Source organism: Schistocerca serialis, chromosome 2, assembly GCF_023864345.2.
Source record: "Schistocerca serialis cubense isolate TAMUIC-IGC-003099 chromosome 2, iqSchSeri2.2, whole genome shotgun sequence".
Taxonomy (NCBI): Eukaryota; Metazoa; Arthropoda; class Insecta; order Orthoptera; family Acrididae; genus Schistocerca; species Schistocerca serialis.
In genome coordinates, this window is record NC_064639.1 from 1,062,219,179 (window position 1) to 1,062,241,056 (window position 21,878).

At 39.2% G+C, this 21,878-nt stretch overlaps 1 protein-coding gene across 3 annotated transcripts in view; it reads left to right on the forward strand.

Moving 5' to 3' along the window:
• The window catches only part of LOC126458513 (uncharacterized), a 199,339-nt gene that overhangs the window by 141,364 nt on the left and 36,097 nt on the right, over positions 1-21,878 (forward strand). The window contains exon 1 of one of the 3 annotated variants that reach the window (XM_050095612.1): positions 17,204-17,359. The exons of the other annotated variants lie outside the window; for them this stretch is intronic. Coding sequence (XP_049951569.1) covers positions 17,331-17,359 — 29 coding nt within the window. The 5' untranslated portion in view covers positions 17,204-17,330. Of the gene's footprint in view, positions 1-17,203; positions 17,360-21,878 lie in introns of those variants that run through there. 3 annotated transcript variants of the gene reach the window in all.

Consider the following 21,878-nt stretch of genomic DNA (forward strand, 5'->3'; position numbering starts at 1 on the left):
CTATCTGGCTCCCCTAACAGGTGGCCAATTTCTCAAGAAGGAAAACTTATTGAGACTAAAAAAAAAGATAATAACATCTAAAATTCCTTTTAACAGCCCACATGAAAAGTCTCTTTCTGTCAGTAATTTCTGGAACATGGAATGCACAGTGCTACCTAATAGGCTTTGTTCATATCATCTCCATGCTAAATAATTATTTTTATGCCACAAACTTTTCTCGTGATCAGGAAAAATACACTATAACTCTTTCCAAGATTAGCATGGCGAAAAGAAGAGTTTTTTGTCCACACTAACCAAACCCTTTTTAATTTGTTGTAAGGGCGTTTGGAATATAAGTGATGCTTGGTACATTTTCTACTTTGTCCCTCTACAGACTGTTGAACTTTTCGAAGGTCAGCATTTCAGATGCCCTTTCTAACAATTCTGTGTCTATCACTGTTATTAATTAGATATAATATGCACACTGCCTAGATCGACTTGGATTCCAATTAGAGTCACTACATTCATCGATAGAGACTTTTGTTCACTTACCTCTACTTCATCAGGCGGCAAAGTGCCTACATGAGATGCAGTTAGCTTAGGTTTTTGCTCAGAATAAGTTTCTGCTTATATTCGAGACTGGATTATTTTTTGGCATAAAGTAGGTACCTATTTTTTTCTCCATCTGCCTTACAATTTTTCATTGTGTTTAAGTTTTTCTGATCGCCTCTGTGAAACATATAACATTTAAAATAGCCACTAAAGTATGTTCACACTAATAAGAAAAGCTTTAAGCAACACTGAAAGTCATGGTACTAAATTGCTTCTGAAATTTTGTAACCTTCCTCAGCCAATATAAATAGAATTACCTGATAAATTCACTGATACCAGTAATATCTGGACATGCAACGGAGCATAATTTTCACGAAAACAACAATTTGCAAACTGTTGTCACCCCTAATGTTGATTGAATGAATGACAATAAGCACAGCACTTAAGTCTGGAACACATAGCATGTAAAACACAGCATGCCGACAGTAGAGCCAAGCGCGAAAACAGTGGTTGTCAATATTGTTGCCAAAGCTGTTTTTATGAAAATAGCAAAATCATAATGCAAGAGCCTCTAAATTCGATAGTTACAAGACTACGGCTTGTCCAATTTTTCTTTAGTTTTTGTTGTGTAATTTTTTTCAGTTAACTTTATAAGCTAAGAAAAGCATTGCAAGCAACATGGACCATATATATCTTTACGATCGCCCAGCACAGACAGTTCACCGAAAAATTCTTAAAAAGAATCACAATTGAATTAAGAACAATATGTATAATTTTTTTACAGCCCTCCCCCAAAAGCTCGGGACCCAGCTTTTTGAGGCTGACATTTGCACCCGTAGGGATTGGCTGAGCTATGTTTCTGGTGTGGAAATACAGCACGAACTCCATGTTCCATGTACAGGCATCGACTTACATCATCACTTTGTGACACAATCCAATCTTCGCTTGGTGAAAGAAGGAGAAAAATAAATGGACAGTTATTTTGCGTTAGGTGCCAACACTCAAGACTTTCAGAGAATGTGATAGTCAAAGTACTGATGCTACTGCAGTTTGCGTTTCCATTTTCGATTACTGTTAGTTACACCAGATCATGTAAGATTTGTGATGATAAAATTTTATTTTAGTACTACTTAAAATGCTTATTTATTTTGTGAATAATTCCATTGTATTTGTTGATGTCATAAAAATGTTCCGTTAGTGATTTCACAACCTTCCATGACAACAAACGGAAAAAACATCATTAGATTGGATTTGAACACGGAGCACAAAAATTCCAACCTGTGACATTAGTTACTACGCTAACAACTCGCTTGCTGTAACACCATGTGTGCAAACTGATCAGTAGCGTCAATACTTTTGATTGTGACGTTCTCAGAATCTACTGTGTGCTGGCACCTAAGACAAAATAAGAATCCGTTGTGAACTAACATCCCAAAGATGTTCGGGCTGACATACGGTTCCTCTTCAGCGAAATGTCTTGGCTCAAACTCGGCTGGGGGTTGAACCACACGTGTCGCATTACACGCCCTAAATTAGACACTTGTGACCCTTTGGTTAAATTGTCTGGCTGATGGCAAGTTTGCGAAATTGTATGAAACATACAAAGTTAATATAACATATAATAACAGTAATAATAATGACGGGAACTAAATTAACGACCCATAAATGATGTAGGCCACACAGTTACGATTTAGTTAGAATAATGTTTATTCAGAAGGCAAACTAATAGCGAAAGTGGTCGTATTTAGAGTTACTGTTACACTCGAGTGCATATCCATTTGACACAGTTCCATCATTCACAGTCTCTTGGCGAAATACAAGTCCAATATCCGACCATGTTGTGTACGCGAAAAGCTCGCACCAGGTGCGCGGCTGCTCACCGCTCAGAGACTAAGTACCCCGATACCACACAACGCGAAATTTTCTAAGTCGTTTCACGTCCTAGCTACCTAAACACAGACCGTCCGCTTTCACGTCTCCACCAGCGCTGTCCAATTTGGCGTCTCCAGCCGAACTGTCCGATTTCGCGCCTGCACCAGCACTGTCCCTCTGCCCGTCTGCGGCCGCGTCTCCAGCTTACCAAACACTGTCGCTCAACTGACCAGTGCAGTTCGCTTCCCTGAAGACGTCCATCTGATTGGCTACAGCTTATTCTGAATTATTTTACATTTTCACATATTTAAATAATCAAAGCTTCACCACTTTCACGTTCTAAATCAAGTAACAATAATATCCATTACACAATAAAGATTAAATTCTTTTACATAAAACCAATGCAATTTCCTTCTTAACTTTAAATATCACAGCCAGTAGCTTTGCACCAATGTGCTTTCTGATAAATAAATAAAGAACAAAAGTTACTGTTATGCACTAAACTTTACAACAAATATTCTATTACCTAATGATTCAATAAGGTGCCATGCTGTCAGCGTTCTGTGTGTTTTGTATGGAGGAAATGATGACAAATAAAGTTACAGAGTTGATAGTTATAACATTTGTCATTATAATGGTACGCTTTTATATGAAATGTCGATCGTTTGATCGACCAAAGCGTTCAGATTTTAGCATTCAGGTCTTTATTACAAAACTTATTACTTTCACGTTAATAGTAAATGCTAAGCTATTATCGATATGATCAATATTCAAGTTTTATTGGGATCACCATGAAAATTTAAGAAAGATGGTGGATTAAAATTCATGTGGCTTCAGTCCCTGAATTAGTACAGAAGTAAATAGTTTTCAAAAATGTTTTCCTTTATAGCCGATCTTAGGCCCGCCATATTTAACACTGCTACACCTCCCTGGGCACAAACAGCTCCTACGGGATTTCCCTGTGATCTAGGTTCTCATCTGTCTCACTCGCACACTACAGCGCTTTGGCCTGATCAGTCTGGCCTCATTCATCACAATAGATGCCTGTGAATTTCCCCATCTTGTGGCGAACCTGCGTTGTTTGTGGCACACGGTCCTGGACGACAGGATTCGTTTCATAATTCCGGGAACGCTGTCTGTTTCGGCCATATACTTAAATGAGAGCAAAGTGCTCGTTAACTCACACCGTTTTATTTCGCCCTTCGTTCACCAAGCCAAGTTTCAACGGTGTCAGGGAACATGGAATCCCTGCAGTACCTCATGCCCAGAAATACAGCTCGCCCCAACCCCTATTGGCCTAAGTGTCGGTCGTGAGAAACTAAATACTATCGAAATTAATCACTATGTCCTCAATTCCTCAGGATTACTATGTTGTAGTTAGGCTTGTTTTAATAACATTAAATGATACCGATGCTGTGGAAATTCACATGTTTCATTTCCTGAAACTTGGGGACTTGTTTATTCTGTATTTTTTATTCTCTTCCTGAAACTGAGCTCTTCGATGAAAGTGTAGGTTGCTAGTTGTGAACTACATCCTACTAGGACCGGGATAACAATAGTATCAGATGGCGGACAACCCCACTGCAGTCACATGTTACCAGTGTTTAAAACGACTCGAAGAGATCTTCGGTTACATATAGTTGGCGTTTGATATTTGCGTAGGGGCTATTTCAAACTGGAAATACTTATGGAAGAAATGGTTTAGGTTTAATCTCGAAGTTTTTACAGTATTTCATCAACCCCGTTTCATCTAAATTCGTTGCCTTACCAATGCCTAACTTTTTCAAGTTATTCCACTGTGATGTAAAGATTGAGACATCTAGTTTGTATGTCTATTTGCCCTTCTGGTTTTACGCAATTTATGTAAACCTCAACTTTCTAGCTAAGATTGAGCTGATGAACCGTTGTCTCAGGAGGCTAGTTGATGTGCCTAGTCGGTATCTTGAAAGCATTATTAAGACTTTTCAATAGTCTCCAAGATTAAATTACAATTAGCGTTGTCCACTAAGTCAGATCCGGCGACAAGTGCCATAATATGTAAAATACTAGTCAGTTTTAACAATTATACCCAGATAATTCACATGTGAATGTTGTGATATCCTTGAGGGGTCGTTAATGTGAAACAGCGTAGAAACAATGTACAAGCAAAACGTGTCAACTGCGATATACTCTGTCCCACAATCTCCTGGGGTTAACCTCTTCTTGTAGCTTTGGTTCCTCTCTGTCTTCAGCTGAGCTCATTCATCCAGCGCTTGTCGTTGTTATTGACAAAGTAGTACCATCATTAGACTATGTTATCGTCTCTTTGGTTTTTAAAGAATGAACGACAGTGTTGCTTAAGAATGACATACTTGACACATTTATGTTGGCATTTTTGTTTCATGTTTCACATCCTCAACACTACCGCTAATCCTTTCATGTTATCAGAATCTGTATTCGGACTTGCATTGCAGTTATTCAATGATTTAATTATCTTTGTGGCTTTCGTGTACTGTTTTTATTGGTCATTTGGAAAAATTCCCTTATACAGTTTGCTTTTGTGATTACAAACTATGAGTTGTATGTTTTCTGCAGCATGTGAAATCTGATTACAAAATACCAACATCCACATGCAGTGTTATGTTGTCTTTTCATTTGTGTATTATGTATTGAAAGTGGTGCCAAGGCATGCATAAGGGAAATTGTTTTGAAGTATATGATATTGCAGTTAATGATTTTCAGTCATAATGTTAATAGCGTCTGGTGATGCTAAAAAAGCGAATCGCTTCCAGTGAACGGAATTTTTTGTTGGCAGTTTGCTTAAGGCAGAAAGCTGAACACACCTATGACAGCTAGCGAAGAGGACAACCGTCGGATATTTCTCCCTGCTCTTTCTTTATGATGTTCGAGTTGCAGTCACTGCATCTGCATGTTACTCTTGAGTACGCTTTAAACCCAAATGATAGTTACAGAAATACAAATGAAACTCTTTAACTATAGCACGTCTTCGAAGAGCGACCTGAAGGCGAAAAACTTTCAGAATTTGACACTTGTTGGAGCCTGCTTTTTCTGTTTTCTGAAAGATTTGTTAACTGGACTTTGTTACGAACCTGGGTCTGTCAGTCAAAAACGTTACTATCACGTCAAAAAACGTTTAAATCTCGGAGTATGTGTTCGCCCTGCACACTAACAATGGCGATTATCGGAGATACGAGGTTTACAGCACAAACTACATATCGCTGGAGATGTGAGGTTTTCATTATTGCCGCTAGATGGCAACACCGTTCAACTCGAAGATGGAAGGTTTCAACAGCCTATGTGGCATAATTTTCTACATTTGGTAATGCAGTTACGTGGATTTCATTGTCAGATGGAGTTACGAGGTTTTCATTGCCTAGCGACGATATGTAATAGTGATGCCATTTACCTTATAGGTCTACTGAAGAACATTGTCGCTGTCTTTCGCCTTCGCTAGCACTAGTATCCTATTCCCCAGCTGACTCATATAGCTCAACTATAGTACAGGATACACATGTTGTAAATGTCGTTATTTCCCATTGGAAATTACTAGTATCCTATTCTTCAGTTGACCTTTATAGCTCAACTGTAGAATGGGATACATATTTAACTGTTGTCGGTTTTTTGTCGCCGCTGACAAGACTATGATAATTTTCAGATGATACTATTAGTATCGAAGGCAAAAAAATACTGTATCCCGTACTTCAGTTGGTATGGACAACACATTTTATGAGGTCGTTTTTTCCCACCTTTGCATAGTTGAACTGAGGTACAGGATGCCAATGTTATGTACGTCTATTTCTGCGTTTTCGTTAGCAATAGTGTCATATTCCTCAGTTGACCTATATAGTTCAGCTGAAGTGTAGGATACAAATATTATGTTTGTAGATCTTTTCGCCTTCGCTAGTAATAGAACAGAATGCTAGTAGTAGCAGAGGCAGAAGAAACAATTCCTGTAAAATCTGTATCCCATACTTCAGTTGACCTATATAGGTCAACAGACCAATAGGATATTAATGGTAACGAAAACAAAGAAGTCGACGTACGTTAAATTTGTATCCCGTATTGCAAGTAATCTATTCAGATCGACTGAAGCTCGAGATACAACTCATATATGTGTCAGTTGAGCTATTCCACTCTACCGTTACTTCTGTCCCTTTTTTTCTTTATTTTTTACAGAAGTGCTAGGACTGAAACAAGCGATATTCTTAACGTTATGTGCGAAATATTACTGGACGTGATAGTGCTTACCATCTGTTTTCTCTCCTGCACTCCATTGTTTATGAATACTCGTCTTTGCTGTTAAATCTGTATAATAAATCATCTCTGGCAAACTCTGACGTCATTGGTCAAAGCTGACAGGTTGATCCCATTCTTCAGTAGCCCCGTAAGTGCAGACTAGTATTTTTAAACCAGTCAGCCTCAGATGTAAAATCGTAACACTCCAATGATTGTACATATTAAAATCCATAAATAACGAAACTGAACCAGAGATTGCTTTTTGATTCTGTTTTATTCGTAACTCGTATGAAACGAAACTTTCTCAAATAACACTTTTCAACAAGAGAGAGCTAACAGAACAGAAGATATCGCCACAGTCTAAAACATATAATACTAAAGCAAAACACTGAACAATGTAAGACCCACTTGTTATTTTGAAGCCTTTAGCTTCTTTGAAAAATCTAAATCATTTTATTATATTAATAAACTTATGAATAAGAAAACAAAAATTGATGTAATTACTCGTATAAATAACTCAAATTAAATAAAAATAAATATTTCACTTAATATACTACAAAAGAGTGGCTTCACTTTCCATGGTAAAAGCTTTATCAAAAGTGTGATCAAATCATCATCCCTAATAGAATCTCCCAGATACCTATTGCACTCCCAGTGTGTTTGACGAAAGTCATATATCAAACCCTCATGCCAATCGTAATTATGAATTGCAAATGATTTCTTTTTTACACTTCGTTGTTTCTCATGTGACCAGTATTTGCAGAGAAACCCGCTTTCGATGTCTGCAAAAGTATACTGATTAGATGCACAGTTTCCCCATGTCCTAGACCTGCATTCTTGTGTCTTACACAGCTTTCGATTTTTTATACTTAATTTTGAATTCGTGCAAATACAACTTTAAATTGTTTCATGAAATCCTTGGGATGTAATTGTTTATGCCGATCAAATTCTTCAAACTGTCCTTAACCAAGCATACAGTTAATAAAGTGTACCACGATTTTCTTGCATTAAAATTTCCATTTATTGTCATATAATGTCTTTATGTGGGATATTGTTATATTCTTAATTGTGTCTTCCGGTGTCTGTGTTTTTGATTCAAGATTAGAACATTGTTGTTGCACACCTAATATTACTTTAATGACTGATTTCTTATTTTCCTCACACACAGTTTGAGCTCGAAGTACCTGAATATTTGTAATGATACTGCTCACTAAAGCTTGTTTTATTACTTCCATTTGTGAGTTGTCTTGTTTCTGTATCTCAGTTACATCGGCTTTGATCCTTTGACACTTTATTGTAACCTTGTCCATGAATTCCGATTGTTCCTTATCAAGTGATTTCCTAAATTCCTGAGCAAAATTATTGAACTGCCTGTGAAACTCGTTTGAAAATTCAGTATCTTTCGAACTAACGTTTTGTCTAATTTTTTACTGCGTTGTTCGAATTTTTTGTTCAGATTTCGCTCCGAAGTTTTTTGTTCAAATCAGTGTTCATTTTTGTAAAAGCTGCATCATTACATCCTCACTTCCTACAACCCTAACCCTATCCTTATCTCTTACTGCCTCACGTGATTCTAGGGTTCAACATTTACATCCAAGTTGGTATTTTCACTTTCTGTGGCATCTGCATTTTGAATTTTACTGCGTAGTTCTGATTCATTAAAAAGATCCATGTCACTGCTATCCTGGTTAACACTGTCCTCTCCATCGATTATGTTACCATTTCTGTCTGATCAGACATTGTTGTTCAATTGTATACTGAACATGCAAAATATAATTAAAATGAGATTATTCACAGCCTATCATTCTTTTGTTGGTATGTCTAATTCACTCACCATACGTAGACGCTGGCAGTCAGGCTCCAGATCCGAAGACTGTTGCAGGATACGAGGTCCTTGTCATCAGTTTTCGTGTATAGTGACCCTGTCGGTATTCCTACAGGCCCACTATATTAGGTCGCAGTCTCTCCTTACTTTCCCAACAAACTTCCTGTACAGATAATCTCATTAAATAATTTCTCCAGGAATACTATGATGACTATGTCAAATGAGAACATCTATTGTTAAGGGGTCACGAATTATAATTTATTCAAACACTCAGTAGACAGTAACACTTGATAACATTCAGCATTTCAGTCAACATGCCACAGTTTGCTACCAATCGCTTCTATGGCTGTTCACATTCCCATTAGTGTAAGTGGCTTCATCACTAAAAATTAAGCGATCAACAATGCCATCCCCATCCTCATTCAATTGTTGCAACCGTGAACAAAACTCAAAACGCTTGTCTTTGTCGTCTTAATTGAGCTTCTGCACTAGCTCCAATATGAATGGTTTCAGAAACAGCTTCTGTCGCAGGACCTTCCACACTGCCATTGGAGCCATTTCGAGTTCACGGGATGCACAATGCAACAATTCCTATGGACTTCTTATGAATGTCTCTCAGACATGCTCCACATTCACTTCACTCACACTGGGACATCCGCTTCTTTTTGCCTGTCACAAGCAACCCGTTGTAACGAATTTGTTGTGCCACTCGTAAATGGCCATCCTTGTTGGTTGCTTCTTACCGTACTTGGTTCTAAACATCCATTGAACAGCTGTAGCACATTTGTTTTTGTCGAACTCCAACACACAGAAACCTCACTCCACACCTGAACTTACCATGTTCGTGAATAGCACTGACTATTGGCAAATTACCAAACTACGCTGTGGCGGTGTACGTGAAAAAAAAACTTGCAAGGTTTCTCTTCAAAATGACATATGTGTGATATCTGTACAGTGTTTGGTTCTTGTGCAATAAATAATTGAAAGTGTTCCCAGACTTTATGTACACCCCGTATTATTAACCATTAGGTTACTTCATTAACTCTGGATAGGGCATCTGCTAAAATATTGTAACCGCCGCTGACATGGCGAATATAAGCTCCAGAATTGTATTGCAACTGTCTCATCTGTTGAGGAGTTGCCTTTCCTTTGATTTGTTTAAAAGAAAATGTGATTGGCGTATGGTCAGTGCAGCATATGAAGTCTCTTCCTTCCAGAAAATGGTTAAACTTTTTTACAGGAACGTAAATTCCCAACAATCCCCGGTCATAGGTACATTAATTTCACAAAATCCAAATTGTATGGTTGTAGCTTTCTTGTATTTATCTTCTTCAGTAATGGGTATTTGATAGTAAAACATAAACAGATCAGTTTTATAAAATACACACATAAAAAAAGTTTTGCATCACCTCAGTTCCAAGAGTTCCGGAACCTGTACAGAAAATTGAAATAGAGGTCAACATAAACATTGCTCTTGAAAACCACACATTGCATGTTGTACCACCATACAGAAGTGGTGGTCCAAATTGCTGTACATACAGGTACTGCTAATACCCAGTAGCACTGCTTCTTGCATTGATGCATGCCTGTATTCGTCATGGCATGCTATCCACAAGTTCGTCAAGGCACTGTTGCCCCAGATTGTCCCACTCCTCAATGGCGATTTGGTGTCTGTCCTCAGAGTGGTTGATGGGTCACATCGTCAATAAACAGGCCTTTTCAATCTATCCCAGGTACGTTCGATAGGGTTCATGTCTGGAGAACATGCTGGCCACTCCAGTCGAGCGATGTCGTTATCCTGAAGAAAGTCATTCACAAGATGTGCACGATGGGGACACGAACTGTCGTCCATGAAGAAGAATGCCTTGTCAATATGCTGCCGATATGGTTGCACTATCGGTCGGAGGATGGCATTCACTTATCGTGCAGCTGTTACAGCGCCTTCCATGACCACCAGTGGCCTACGTCGGCCCCACATAATGCCACTCAAAACATCAGGGAACCTTCACCTTGCTGCACTCGCTGGACAGTGTGTCTAAGGCGTTCAGCCCGACCAGGTTGCCTCCAAACAAGTCTCCGACGATTGTCTGGTTGAAGGCATATGTGACACTCATCGGTGAAGAGAATGTGATGCCAATCCTGAGTGTTCCCTCCAGCGTGTTGTTGGGCTCTTCTGTACTGTGCTACATGGTGTCATGATTGCAAATATGGACCTTGCCATGGATGTCGGGAGTGAAGTTGCGCATCATACAGCCTGTTGTGTACAGTTTGAGTCGTAACACGACATCCTGTGGCTGCATGGAAAGCATTATTCAACATGGGGGCGTTGCTGTCAGGGTTCCTCCAAGTCATAATCCATAGGTGGCGGTCATCCACTGCAATAGTAGCCCTTGGGTGGTCTGAGGGAGGCATGTCATAGACAGGTCCTGTCTCTCTCTCTCTCTCTCTCTCTCTCTCTCTATGTCCTCCATGTCCGAACAACATCGCTTTGGTTCACACTGAGATACCTGGACACTTCCCTTGTTGAGAGCCCTACCTGGCACAAAGTACCAATGGGAACGCGGTCGAATCGCGGTACTGACCGTCTAGGCATGGTTTAACTACAGACAATACAAGACGTGTACCTCCTTCTTGGTGGAATGACTGGAACTGATCGGCTGTCGGACCCTGTCCGTCAAATAGGCACTGCTCGTACGTGTTTGTTTACATCTTTGGGTGGATTTGGTGACTTGTCTAAACAGTCAAAGGGACTCTCTCTGTGATACAATACCCACAGTCAACGTATATCTTCAGGAGTTCTGGGAACTGGGGTGATGGAAAACTTTTTTTGGTGTGTGTATATTTTTGCCTTGCAGAATACAGTGAAAAATCTTCTATTTCAGGTACAGGATACAGTTGGGAACTGTTCTCCAACCATTTCACCATCTTTAATTTCCATATGTACATATCAAGCCATACTACTTGGGTGCCATATGGAGAGAAGTAGCCCATACAGATTAGATTGCCTAATATGACTTTCAATTCTTGTTTTAACACATCCATGGCCTTTGGGACTAACTTTCTTACCCTAAAAAACACAGGTGGGCCATCAGTGGTAATACAGTGTTTGACATCATGTTTATTTTAGCCAGGTACCAAATTAGGCTTCGCCATATCTACATGTTGCAACAATAGGTCGGTAAATTTTGTATTTTTACTCATGGTATTTCTCACACTCTCCTTTGACATTGAAATAACTTTGCCCTCAGAACTGAGCTGGTTCTGTTAACCTCTTATTATGGAAAATTACTAATAATTGGAATATATTAAAAATGGCTCCTAATATAGCTTTATTGATTTACACAAAGATTAAGGCCATCGACATTGATGTCGCAGTCTCCACTTGGTGGTACGAAGTTTGATTCTGAATGTAGGAATTTCAGTATCATTAGCAGCCTATAATTTATACTGTGATTCAACATGACCTTTGAGATATTTGGAATTACAGCAACGTGAGCCCCACTGTCAACCAAAAATTACAATCCCGTTTTTTTATCGATTTTAAACAGGCGGTTTTTGTGGCAGTTACTTTGGGCATCAGAATTTGCCACTAATTCACCTGATGGGTCCCTGCTCAGACCAGCTACAAGGAGGCGAAATTCTTTTCATTATGTCACTCATTGTTACCGGAACATCCTATTGGATATGAACAATATGCTACAGGAATTCATTTGCATTATTCTATCAGCCATTATAGCCACTTTTTCGAGTCCTTCATCGTCGATAATTAAAAGGTTCCTATAGAGAATTCAGAACATTTCCTAGTCAGACTGTCATAAGGACCTTCTCTGGCACATCTACTCCTACTAAGGCTTGCATTTTGTGTAATAAATGGCTAGGTTTTAGTCTCCCAAATCAGTTCCCGCGACTGATCTCTTAATACACTTATCTTCGCTTACATTGAATATATTCAGTCGACATTCCTTAGCCAATGCATATTTATTCACTTCTGTGCCACAAATAACGTTCCAAGTATTCTCAGGGTATTTTGGTTCTAATTGTGACACTAGAAGGTTAAATTTAGTCTATTCTGTAACAATTTTGCAAATGCTGGTCTGTACCTCTACCTGACATACCAAACTTTGGATTTGTAACTCCATAAATTACAGTCGATCCTTAGGTATGCTTCACTTGTCGCCATATCTTCTTATTATCACATTGGGGTCACCAAATATAACTGCCATCATATGGTATATTTACTGGAGCTCAGAAAGTTGAGAACTAATATTTAACAGTTTTCAATATACATCTTTAATTACACAATGCCACTGGCTTTTTTTTCCAAATGGATCACACAGAGCTTTCATGAAAATCAAAGTTATTTCAGGATATCATGAGACAGCATGTGAATAGTGATGAATCTTCAGTTACGGCGAATAGCTTTTCTGAACTTTCTCTCAGAATCACTGTGATGTCTACGCAATGATCCTCCCACGCCACTGAAAATTTAAAATCAAATAAGACACACTGCTATACCTTCATCATTGGATCTACTTGCGAGTAGAGTTAGCTAAATGAAGTAACATTAGGTAATTGCAGTAGCACTCAGTATGTTGGAAGTAAATTTACCCTATACCACACTATCCAATGTATAAATATGCAATTCGATGTAGAATATTTTTACTGCATAATAATACCTGGCACCACAAGGCATACTCAGTTGCAAGAACCAACACATATATATAATACTTATTCTGTGACAAGATGTAATAAAGTTAAATACGAATTCTGTCAAAAAGCTGCTAAAATGCAGATCTCCATTAAATGTGAGAAAGTTGGAAAAATGGATGCGTACTGGAAGTAGAAAGTTGTTGTTGTTGTGGTCTTCAAATGGTTCAAATGGCTCTGAGCACTATGGGACTCAACTGCTGAGGTCATTAGTCCCCTAGAACTTAGAACTAGTTAAACCTAACTAACCTAAGGACATCACAAACATCCATGCCCGAGGCAGGATTCGAACCTGCGACCGTAGCGGTCTTGCGGTTCCAGACTGCAGCGCCTTTAACCGCACGGCCACTTCGGCCGGCTTGTGGTCTTCAGTCCTGAGACTGGTTTGATGCAGCTTTCCATGCTACCCTATCCTGTGCAAGCTTCTTGATCTCCCAGTACTTACTGCAACCTACATCCTTCTGAATCTGCTTAGTGTATTCATCTGTTGGTCTCCCTCTACGATTTTTACCCTCCACACTGCCCTCCAATGCTACATTTGTGATCCCTTGATGCCTCAGAACATGTGCTACCAACCGGTCCCTTCTTCTTGTCAAGTTGTGCCACAAACTCCTCTTCTCCCTAATTCTATTCAATACCTCCTCATTAGTTATGTGATCTACCCATCCAATCTTCAGCATTCTTCTGTAGCACCACATTTCGAAAGCTTCTATTCTCTTCTTGTCCAAACTACTTATCGTCCATATATGGCTACACTCCATACAAATACTTTCAGAAATGACTTCTGACACTTGAATCTGTACTCGATGTTAACAAATTTCTCTTCTTCAGAAACGCTTTCCTTGCCATTGCCAGTCTACATTTTATATCCTCTCTACTTCGACATCCTAAGTTATTTTGCTCCCCAAATAGCAAAACTCCTTTACTACTTTAAGTGCCTCATTTCCTAATCTAATTCCCTCAGCATCACCCGACTTAATTAGACTACATTCCATTACCCTCGTTTTGCTTCTGTTGATGTTCATCTTATATTGCCCTTTCAAGACACTGTCCATTCCGTTCAACTGCTCTTCTAAGTCCTTTGCTCTCTCTGACAGAATTACAATGTCATCGGCGAACCTCAAAGTTTTTGTTTCTTCTCCATGGATTTTAATACCTACTTCGTATTTTTCTTTTGTTTCCTTTACTGCTTGCTCAATATACAGATTGAATAACACCGGGGAGAGGCTACAACCCTGTATCACTACCTTCCCAACCACTGCTTCCCTTTCATGCCCCTCGATTCTTATAACTGCCATCTGGTTTCTGTACAAATTGGGAATAGCCTTTCGCTCCCTGTATTTTACCACTGCCACCTTCAGAATTTGAAAGAGAGTATTCCAATCAACATTGCCAAAAGCTTTCTCTAAGTCTACAAATGCTAGAAACGTAGGTTTGCCTTTCCTTAATCTATTTTCTAAGACAAGTCGTAGGGTCAGTATTGCCTCATGTGTTCCAACATTTCTACGGAATCCAAACTGATCTTCCCGAAGGTCGGCTTCTACCAGTTTTTCCATTCGTCTGTAAAGAATTCGCGTTAGTATTTTGCAGCTGTGACTTATTAAACTGATAGTTCGGTAATTTTCACATCTGTCAACAGCTGCTTATTTGGGATTGGAATTATTATATTCTTCTTGAAGTCTGAAGGTATTTCGCCTGAATCATACATCTTGCTAACCAGGTGGTAGATTTTTGTCAGGACTGGCTCTCCCAAGGCCGTCAATAGTTTCAATGGAATATTGTCTACTCCCGGGGCCTTGTTATGACTCAGGTCTTTCAGTGCTCTGTCAAAGTCTTCACGCAGTATCGTATCTCCCATTTCATCTACATCCTCTTCCATTTCCATAATATTGTCCTCAAGTACTGGGTTTCCATCTGAGCTCTTGATATTCATACAAGTGGCTCTCTTTTCTCCAAAGGTCTCTTTAATTTTCCTGTAGGCCGTATCTATCTTACCCCTAGTGAGATAAGCCTCTACATCCTTACATTTGCCCTCTAGCCATCTCTGCTTAGCCATTTTGCACTTCCTGTCAATCTCATTTTTGAGATGTTTCTATTCCTTTTTGTTTGCTTCATTTACTGCGTTTTTATATTTTCTCCTTTCATCAATTAAATTCTATATTTCTTCTGTTACCCAAGCCTTTCTACTAGCCCTCGTCTTTTTACCTACTTGATCCTCTGCTGCCTTCACTGCTTCATCCCTCAGAGCTACCCATTCTTCTTCTACTGTATTTCTTTCCCCCATTCCTGTCAATTGTTCCCTTATATGCTGTACCTGAAACTCTGTACAACCTCTGGTTTAGTCAGTTTATCCAGGTCCCATCTCCTTAAATTCCCACCTTTTTGCTGTTTCTTCAGTTTTAATCTACAGTTCATAACCAATAGATTGTGGTCAGAGTCCACATCTGCCCCTGGAAATGTCTTACAATTTACAACCTGGTTCCTAAATCTCTGTATTACCATTATATAATCTATCTGAAACCTGTCAGTGTCTCCAGGCTTCTTCCATGTATACAACCTTCTTTTATGATTCTTGAACCAAGTGTTAGCTATAATTAAGTTGTGCTCTGTGCAAAATTCTATCAGGCGGCTTCCTCTTTCATTTCTTAGCCCCAATCCATATTCACCTACTACGTTTCCTTCTCTTCCTTTTCCTACTGTCGAATTCCAGTCACCCATGACTATTAAATTTTCGTCTCCCTTCAACACCTGAATGATTTCTTTTATTTCATCATACATTTCATCAATTTCTTCATCATCTGCAGAGCTAGTTGGCGTATAAACTTGTACTTCTGTAGTAGGCACGGGCTTCGTGTCTATCTTTGGCCACAATAATGCGTTCGCTACGCTGTTTGTAGTAGCTTACCTGCACTCCAATTTTTTTATTCATTATTAAACCTACTCCTGCATTACCCCTGTTTGATTTTGTATTTATGACTCTGTATTCACCTGACCAAAAGTCTTGTTCCTCCTGCCACCAAACTTAACTAGTTCCCACTATATCTAACTTTAACCTATCCATTTCCCTTTTTAAATTTCGTAACCTACCTGCCCGATTAAGGGATCTGACATTCCACTCTCCGATCCGTAGAACGCCAGTTTTCTTTCTCCTGATAACGACGTCCTCCTGAGTAGTCCCCACCCGGAGATCCGAATGGGGGACTATTTTACCTCCGGAATATTTTACCCAAGAGGACGCCATCATCATTTAACCATACAGTAAAGCTGCATGCCCTTGGCAAAAATTATGGCCGTAGTTTCCCCCTGCTTTCAGCCGTTCGCAGTACCAGCACAGCAAGGCCATTTTGGTTAGTGTTACAAGGCCAGATCAGTCAATCATCCAGACTGTTGCCCCTGCAACTACTGAAAAGGCTGCTGCCACTCTTCAGGAACCTTACGTACGTCTGGCCTCTCACCAGATACCCCTCTGTTGTTGTTGCACCTACAAGTTCACAGGCGGATTCTGAGGCAAGAACAAATGTTCACAGAATAATATCCGACGAAACGATCTTGTTTATATGAAGCAAACATTGGTATTATTTACTCCATCCAATATCGCGGAGATAAGCAAAAATAAAGCACAATGTGAGCAACATATTCACAATGAAGTACACACGCACGACTAGTCATAATCAAGAATACAATGCTACAAAAGCAGTTTCTGTCTGTTACTAAACGATAAAATACGTCCCCCCTGGTTGCCATCTGACTATGTTGATAATATTGTTGATGGAGTGAGGGTCGCTTCAATATATTGGTTTGACAAATAGTATTACCAACAAATATTAAACGTGTGCAGGCCGATTTAGAAGCCATTTTCTTGTCCATTCGACCTTTGTTTGTTCCACTGACACTGATGACAAGTCGGCGGTAGATTGAAAAGTGATGGAGATGGTATGGTGTTGACGCACGAGATTTGCGGAGATTTAATGTGTGCACAGATACTGGCACAAACAAGTCCTAACCTGTGGATTGGCGTTAATCGAATGCAAAGATCCTAGCATGCAGAAGGACTTTGGACAACTTGGCAATGTGCGTATCGCTAATTGGCTTAAGGCCCGCGCCCCCCGGATTGTCGTGTCCACTCCTGTTTGTTTAGTAGAAGTGTTGTGACAGTAGGATGTCTGAAAGTGATACTGTTCATAAAAGGTAAGTGTGGACATGATGGTTTCATGCATTCTGTTTGGGTTGCCTGTGTCAGTAAAAGGAGTTTAAAAAGACCTGATCTGTTATGTTGCTATGCAAAGGGTGTAAATGCGTAGTTATACTTTGATAGGAAAATTTCCAGTGATATACTTAATTGGTTCATTGTATCTGAGGTTGTAGATAATCGGAAATAGCCGTTCGGACAAGTTGTGTGTATCCCTGAAATTGTTTATATGAGTGGATAATCTTCGTCTAACATTGAGAACTTTGTGTCGTAAACGTGAATTGGTCAACAATTCAATGTAATTGAAAACTGCTCGACCTGTAAACCAGTTGTAAAGGGACAGAAGGGCAGAATCTCAACATTCTTTGTAATTATTTAAGTACCCCGTGCCCTAGAAGACCAGGACCCATTTAACATGGAGCAGTAACCCTCCCCCCCCCCCCCCCCCCTCCTCTTTATCCAGTAAGATAACTGCGAAATAATGTGCTATTTGTGCATTGTCTCTTGAGTTTGTGAATTGAATAAATAAATAAAAACCCACTGTTGACATGAAGAGTCACGTCGATTGATTGGTGAAGCAGCTGCATTATTGCAGTGGCCCAATATAATCTCAGTGGCTGTCTCTTTAAGCGCATCCTTTAAGAAGGACATTATCTTTGTGCATACAAAAATCAGGTGCATTGTCTTCTGCAGCATCAAGTAAACTAATCTTCATAAAAACTAAACCGACCTCACTGCTGAAACTGGGGGGGGGGGGGGAGAAAAGCAACTTTCCACAAAGGTTCATACAAGTTATCCTGCTCAGTCTCATATAGGTTATTTGAATGATTGACTTGCAACAGAATAAAAGCAGAAATGTAAATGCTAATCCATCAGAACAAACTGGATTTTTTTTTTTTTTTTTTTTTTTTTTTTTTTTTTTTTTTTTTTTTTTTGACTGCCTATTTGATAATTGGCTTTGAGAAGAAAGAAAGAAGTCTTATTAGACACAATCTACTGTGTACACCACAGTCTAGAGATGGAGTGACTTTTTAATAAAGTTAACTGTGTCAGTTCGTTGTTCGGCGGTATGAATAACTTGTCCTGTACTGTTCAGTCTAGACACCCACAACCTACACGAAATTCTCACAAATTATCCCATGTTGTTGGCTTCTGTCTTATGCTTACATAGATTAAACTCTAAGGCAGAAGTAATTTACACAGGACTTGTGAGTATTGAAAAATATTTTGTCATTTAGAAGTGTAAATATAAACCACTGAAGATGGTTGTGGCTATCTGTCTGAACTATAAATATACAAGTTATCTGCAGATAATGGAAGCGTTGTACAGATGCAAAAACAGTAAAGATGAAAGAAGAATAGAAATTTGTTGTCATAGAAAAGCGTTAAGATTACTTGGGTGGATCATATAATTGATGAAGTATCGAATTGAAGAGGAAAGGGAATGTTGGCTCAATTTGAGTAAAAGAATGGATCGGTTGATAGGGCACATCCTGAGGCATCAAGGTGGAGGGGAGGTAAGACAGACCAGTCATTCAAATGAAAACTGCAACAATATATGTATTACATTGCAACAGCACTCCAAAGTGTCTGAGGATACAATTGAATATGTCACCTACTGACACCATTTTCAGAGTACTATTGCTGAAGTGAAAAGCTGCAATCTATTGGAAAGGCTAAATGGAACTCTCTGAGGAACTAACCTGAAGACACTGAGGACGACTGCATTGACCTGGGTTTATCAGTTGAGCATTGTCAGCTACTCGGTTAAAACACGTGGTGGGTGTTCACCTTTGTTGAACCATGCACATTGTATCTGGTGCATTTTTACCTGTGCGTGTGTAGTGGCTCATTGTACCAGCAGTAAGACTTCTCCTCACATAGAAACTTCAAACTCTCATTTGGTTATGGGCAAGAATGCAGGAGAACTTCTCTGTATCCATGTACAATATAATCCAGCAAGATTTTATATTATTACTGAACTCTCATCAACCAACCTTCAGAACTGCCATGATCCCATTTACCAGTGCTCACAATCCAGAGCTGTCTTGATTTTGATTTATCACTGGTCGAAAATCCAACTGTTGTCCAACTGGGTTTAATTTTCTTTGCCGGGTGGTTCAAACTCAAATGCATCAAATATTGGACAGGAAGAACTGCTGCTACTCATCACAAGTTCTGAGGATGGTGAGACTCTAAGCTGTGACTGCAACAAGGTGGTGTAAGTTGTGCAATATATTTTACAAGACTGGATCCCTGGAAGACCTGGATCAGGCAGGCTCCAAAGCAATTGACGGCTGGAAAAACTGGAAATTGTACTTTTAATTTTTTCTTTTGTTTATTTTATTGGTTGTCTGTATATTTGTTATGTATTGCACAATAACAGTCTATTCATTACTGATTGGCCATCAAACACTAAATTATAAATAAAAACAGTAGAATGAATGATTATACAATTTTTCCTAGAAAGAAGTAAATTGGTATCTCACTGTTGAATGAAACGAAGTTGAACAGCTGCTTTTGATGAACTTGAAGAAATGTAAATCATTGGGTGAAGATCAAAAACTGAAACTGTGTTCTGCTTTTTAAGAACAGTGGCATACATCAGCTTGATCAGAGAAGTGTAAAAGATCTCAAATATAAACCCTCTTACTAAAGTTTGAGACCCAACAGGGATGTTGGCAGTACCAGGAAGATTAACATTAACACAAAATAAGTAGAGTATGTGAACTGCAGATGGAACCACATACATCCAAGATGTCATATGTTAATCTGAAAACATTTAATTTGGGAGTGTGGACGTCTTATAAACTATTTTCTATGCCCAGTCATTCAGAGGACAGCACAGGAGAATGCCCTCCCAATTTCACCTGCTGTATTTCAGATCTCCTCATAGCTATTGTCTTGAAAGATTAAATTAGTATTAGTCAAAAATGAAATCAGCAAAATAACAAATCCATTGAATTTCCTATCACTACAATTCACCAGTAACCTTTATTTGCATAACATTTGTTCTGCTATGATTTATTTATTCCTTCAGGTATCATCTCACTATGATATAGGATTTGTGATTATAATGAAGTTGGTCATAATATAGTGAAAATAAATAGCTCAACACAGACACACAAAACAGAATATAAGCACACTTGTATGAGGGCAGACAGGTTGTGGCCTTGATAATGGAACCATCCCAACATTTGCCAGAAATGATTTAGGAAAACCTAAATCAGTGTGGTAGGACGGAGTGAACTCCATCCTCTAAATATGAGGTTAGTGTCTTAACAACTGCACTGCCTCACTCAGTTGCCCCTATTTTACAGTGTTCTTTGATTTGAACAGTAGTACTTGCCTCCCAACTCCAAAATATTCTCCTCACCTGGAACAATTTCATTTTAAGTACCAATTATTAAGCCTTTAAAGGCCAGGGTTAATAGGGAAAAAACATTAGGGTAACCATCATGCATGTAACTGATTATTTGCACAATTAGAGAGGTTAGTGAAGCCCACAAATGTAATTAGATGATGTGCACTGACTATTTTACTAGCTATGCTGTCATTAAAGAAATATCTAGTGAAGTTCCAAGAATTGTAATATTCATTTATAAAGATATAATTTCGAATCACAGATAGTCCTCTCTAAGGACCTCTGATTTTGAGAAAAATGTCAAAACTACTGTCACATTACAAAAGCGCACAGGACAATACAAGCCCAACGCTCACAGAAAAGTTTAATAACAGACTGTTTTAATAAGACATTATCAGATAGCCTCTTAATAGCATTAGAGCCATATGGAGTCTTGTAATGAATCATAACTTAATCAAGCTATCAAATTCATGTCTGTACAACTAAATAATTTATTTGTGGCACCCACCCACAGCTCGTAAGTAGTCGAAACAGTTTCTAGACTCCCCAAGAGAGGCTGAAAACATAATTGTTCATTTACTTCTGATATCAAACTGATCATCTTCGGGTATCCTTGCACACCTATTCCCATTTGAACCTACCCTTTTGCACTGCCCAGCTTGCCCATTGTTTTGAGTGGTCCATTCTTTGTGACAAGTACTCGAGTGACCATTTCCTGTGTGCTATACATTTGCTGACCGCTACCCCATCTGTGTGCACACACGTGTGACAACTTACTAAGGCTGACTGTCAGCTTTACCCCTCCCAGGCGACCTTCGAAGAACAAGATTTCCTCAGTTGTGATGAGCAGGCGGAATATCTCACAGATGTTATCCTCGCTGCTGGAGAACATTCCATTCCTCGCACTTCCTCTTTACCACGTCGTGTCCCAGTCCCTCCGTGGGCTGGGGCATGCCGTGATGCAATTTGCTCACGGAGACTTTTTAACATTTTTAACCATCATCCTAAGCTGGCAAGCTGCATTCATTATAAACAGATGTGTGCACAGTGTCATCGCATTCTTCGGGTTAGCGAAAGAGCTAGCTGGATTTCATTCACTAGTTCTTCCAGCAGTTCCAGCCCTTCCTCTGTCGTGTGGACCAACCTCCGACGGC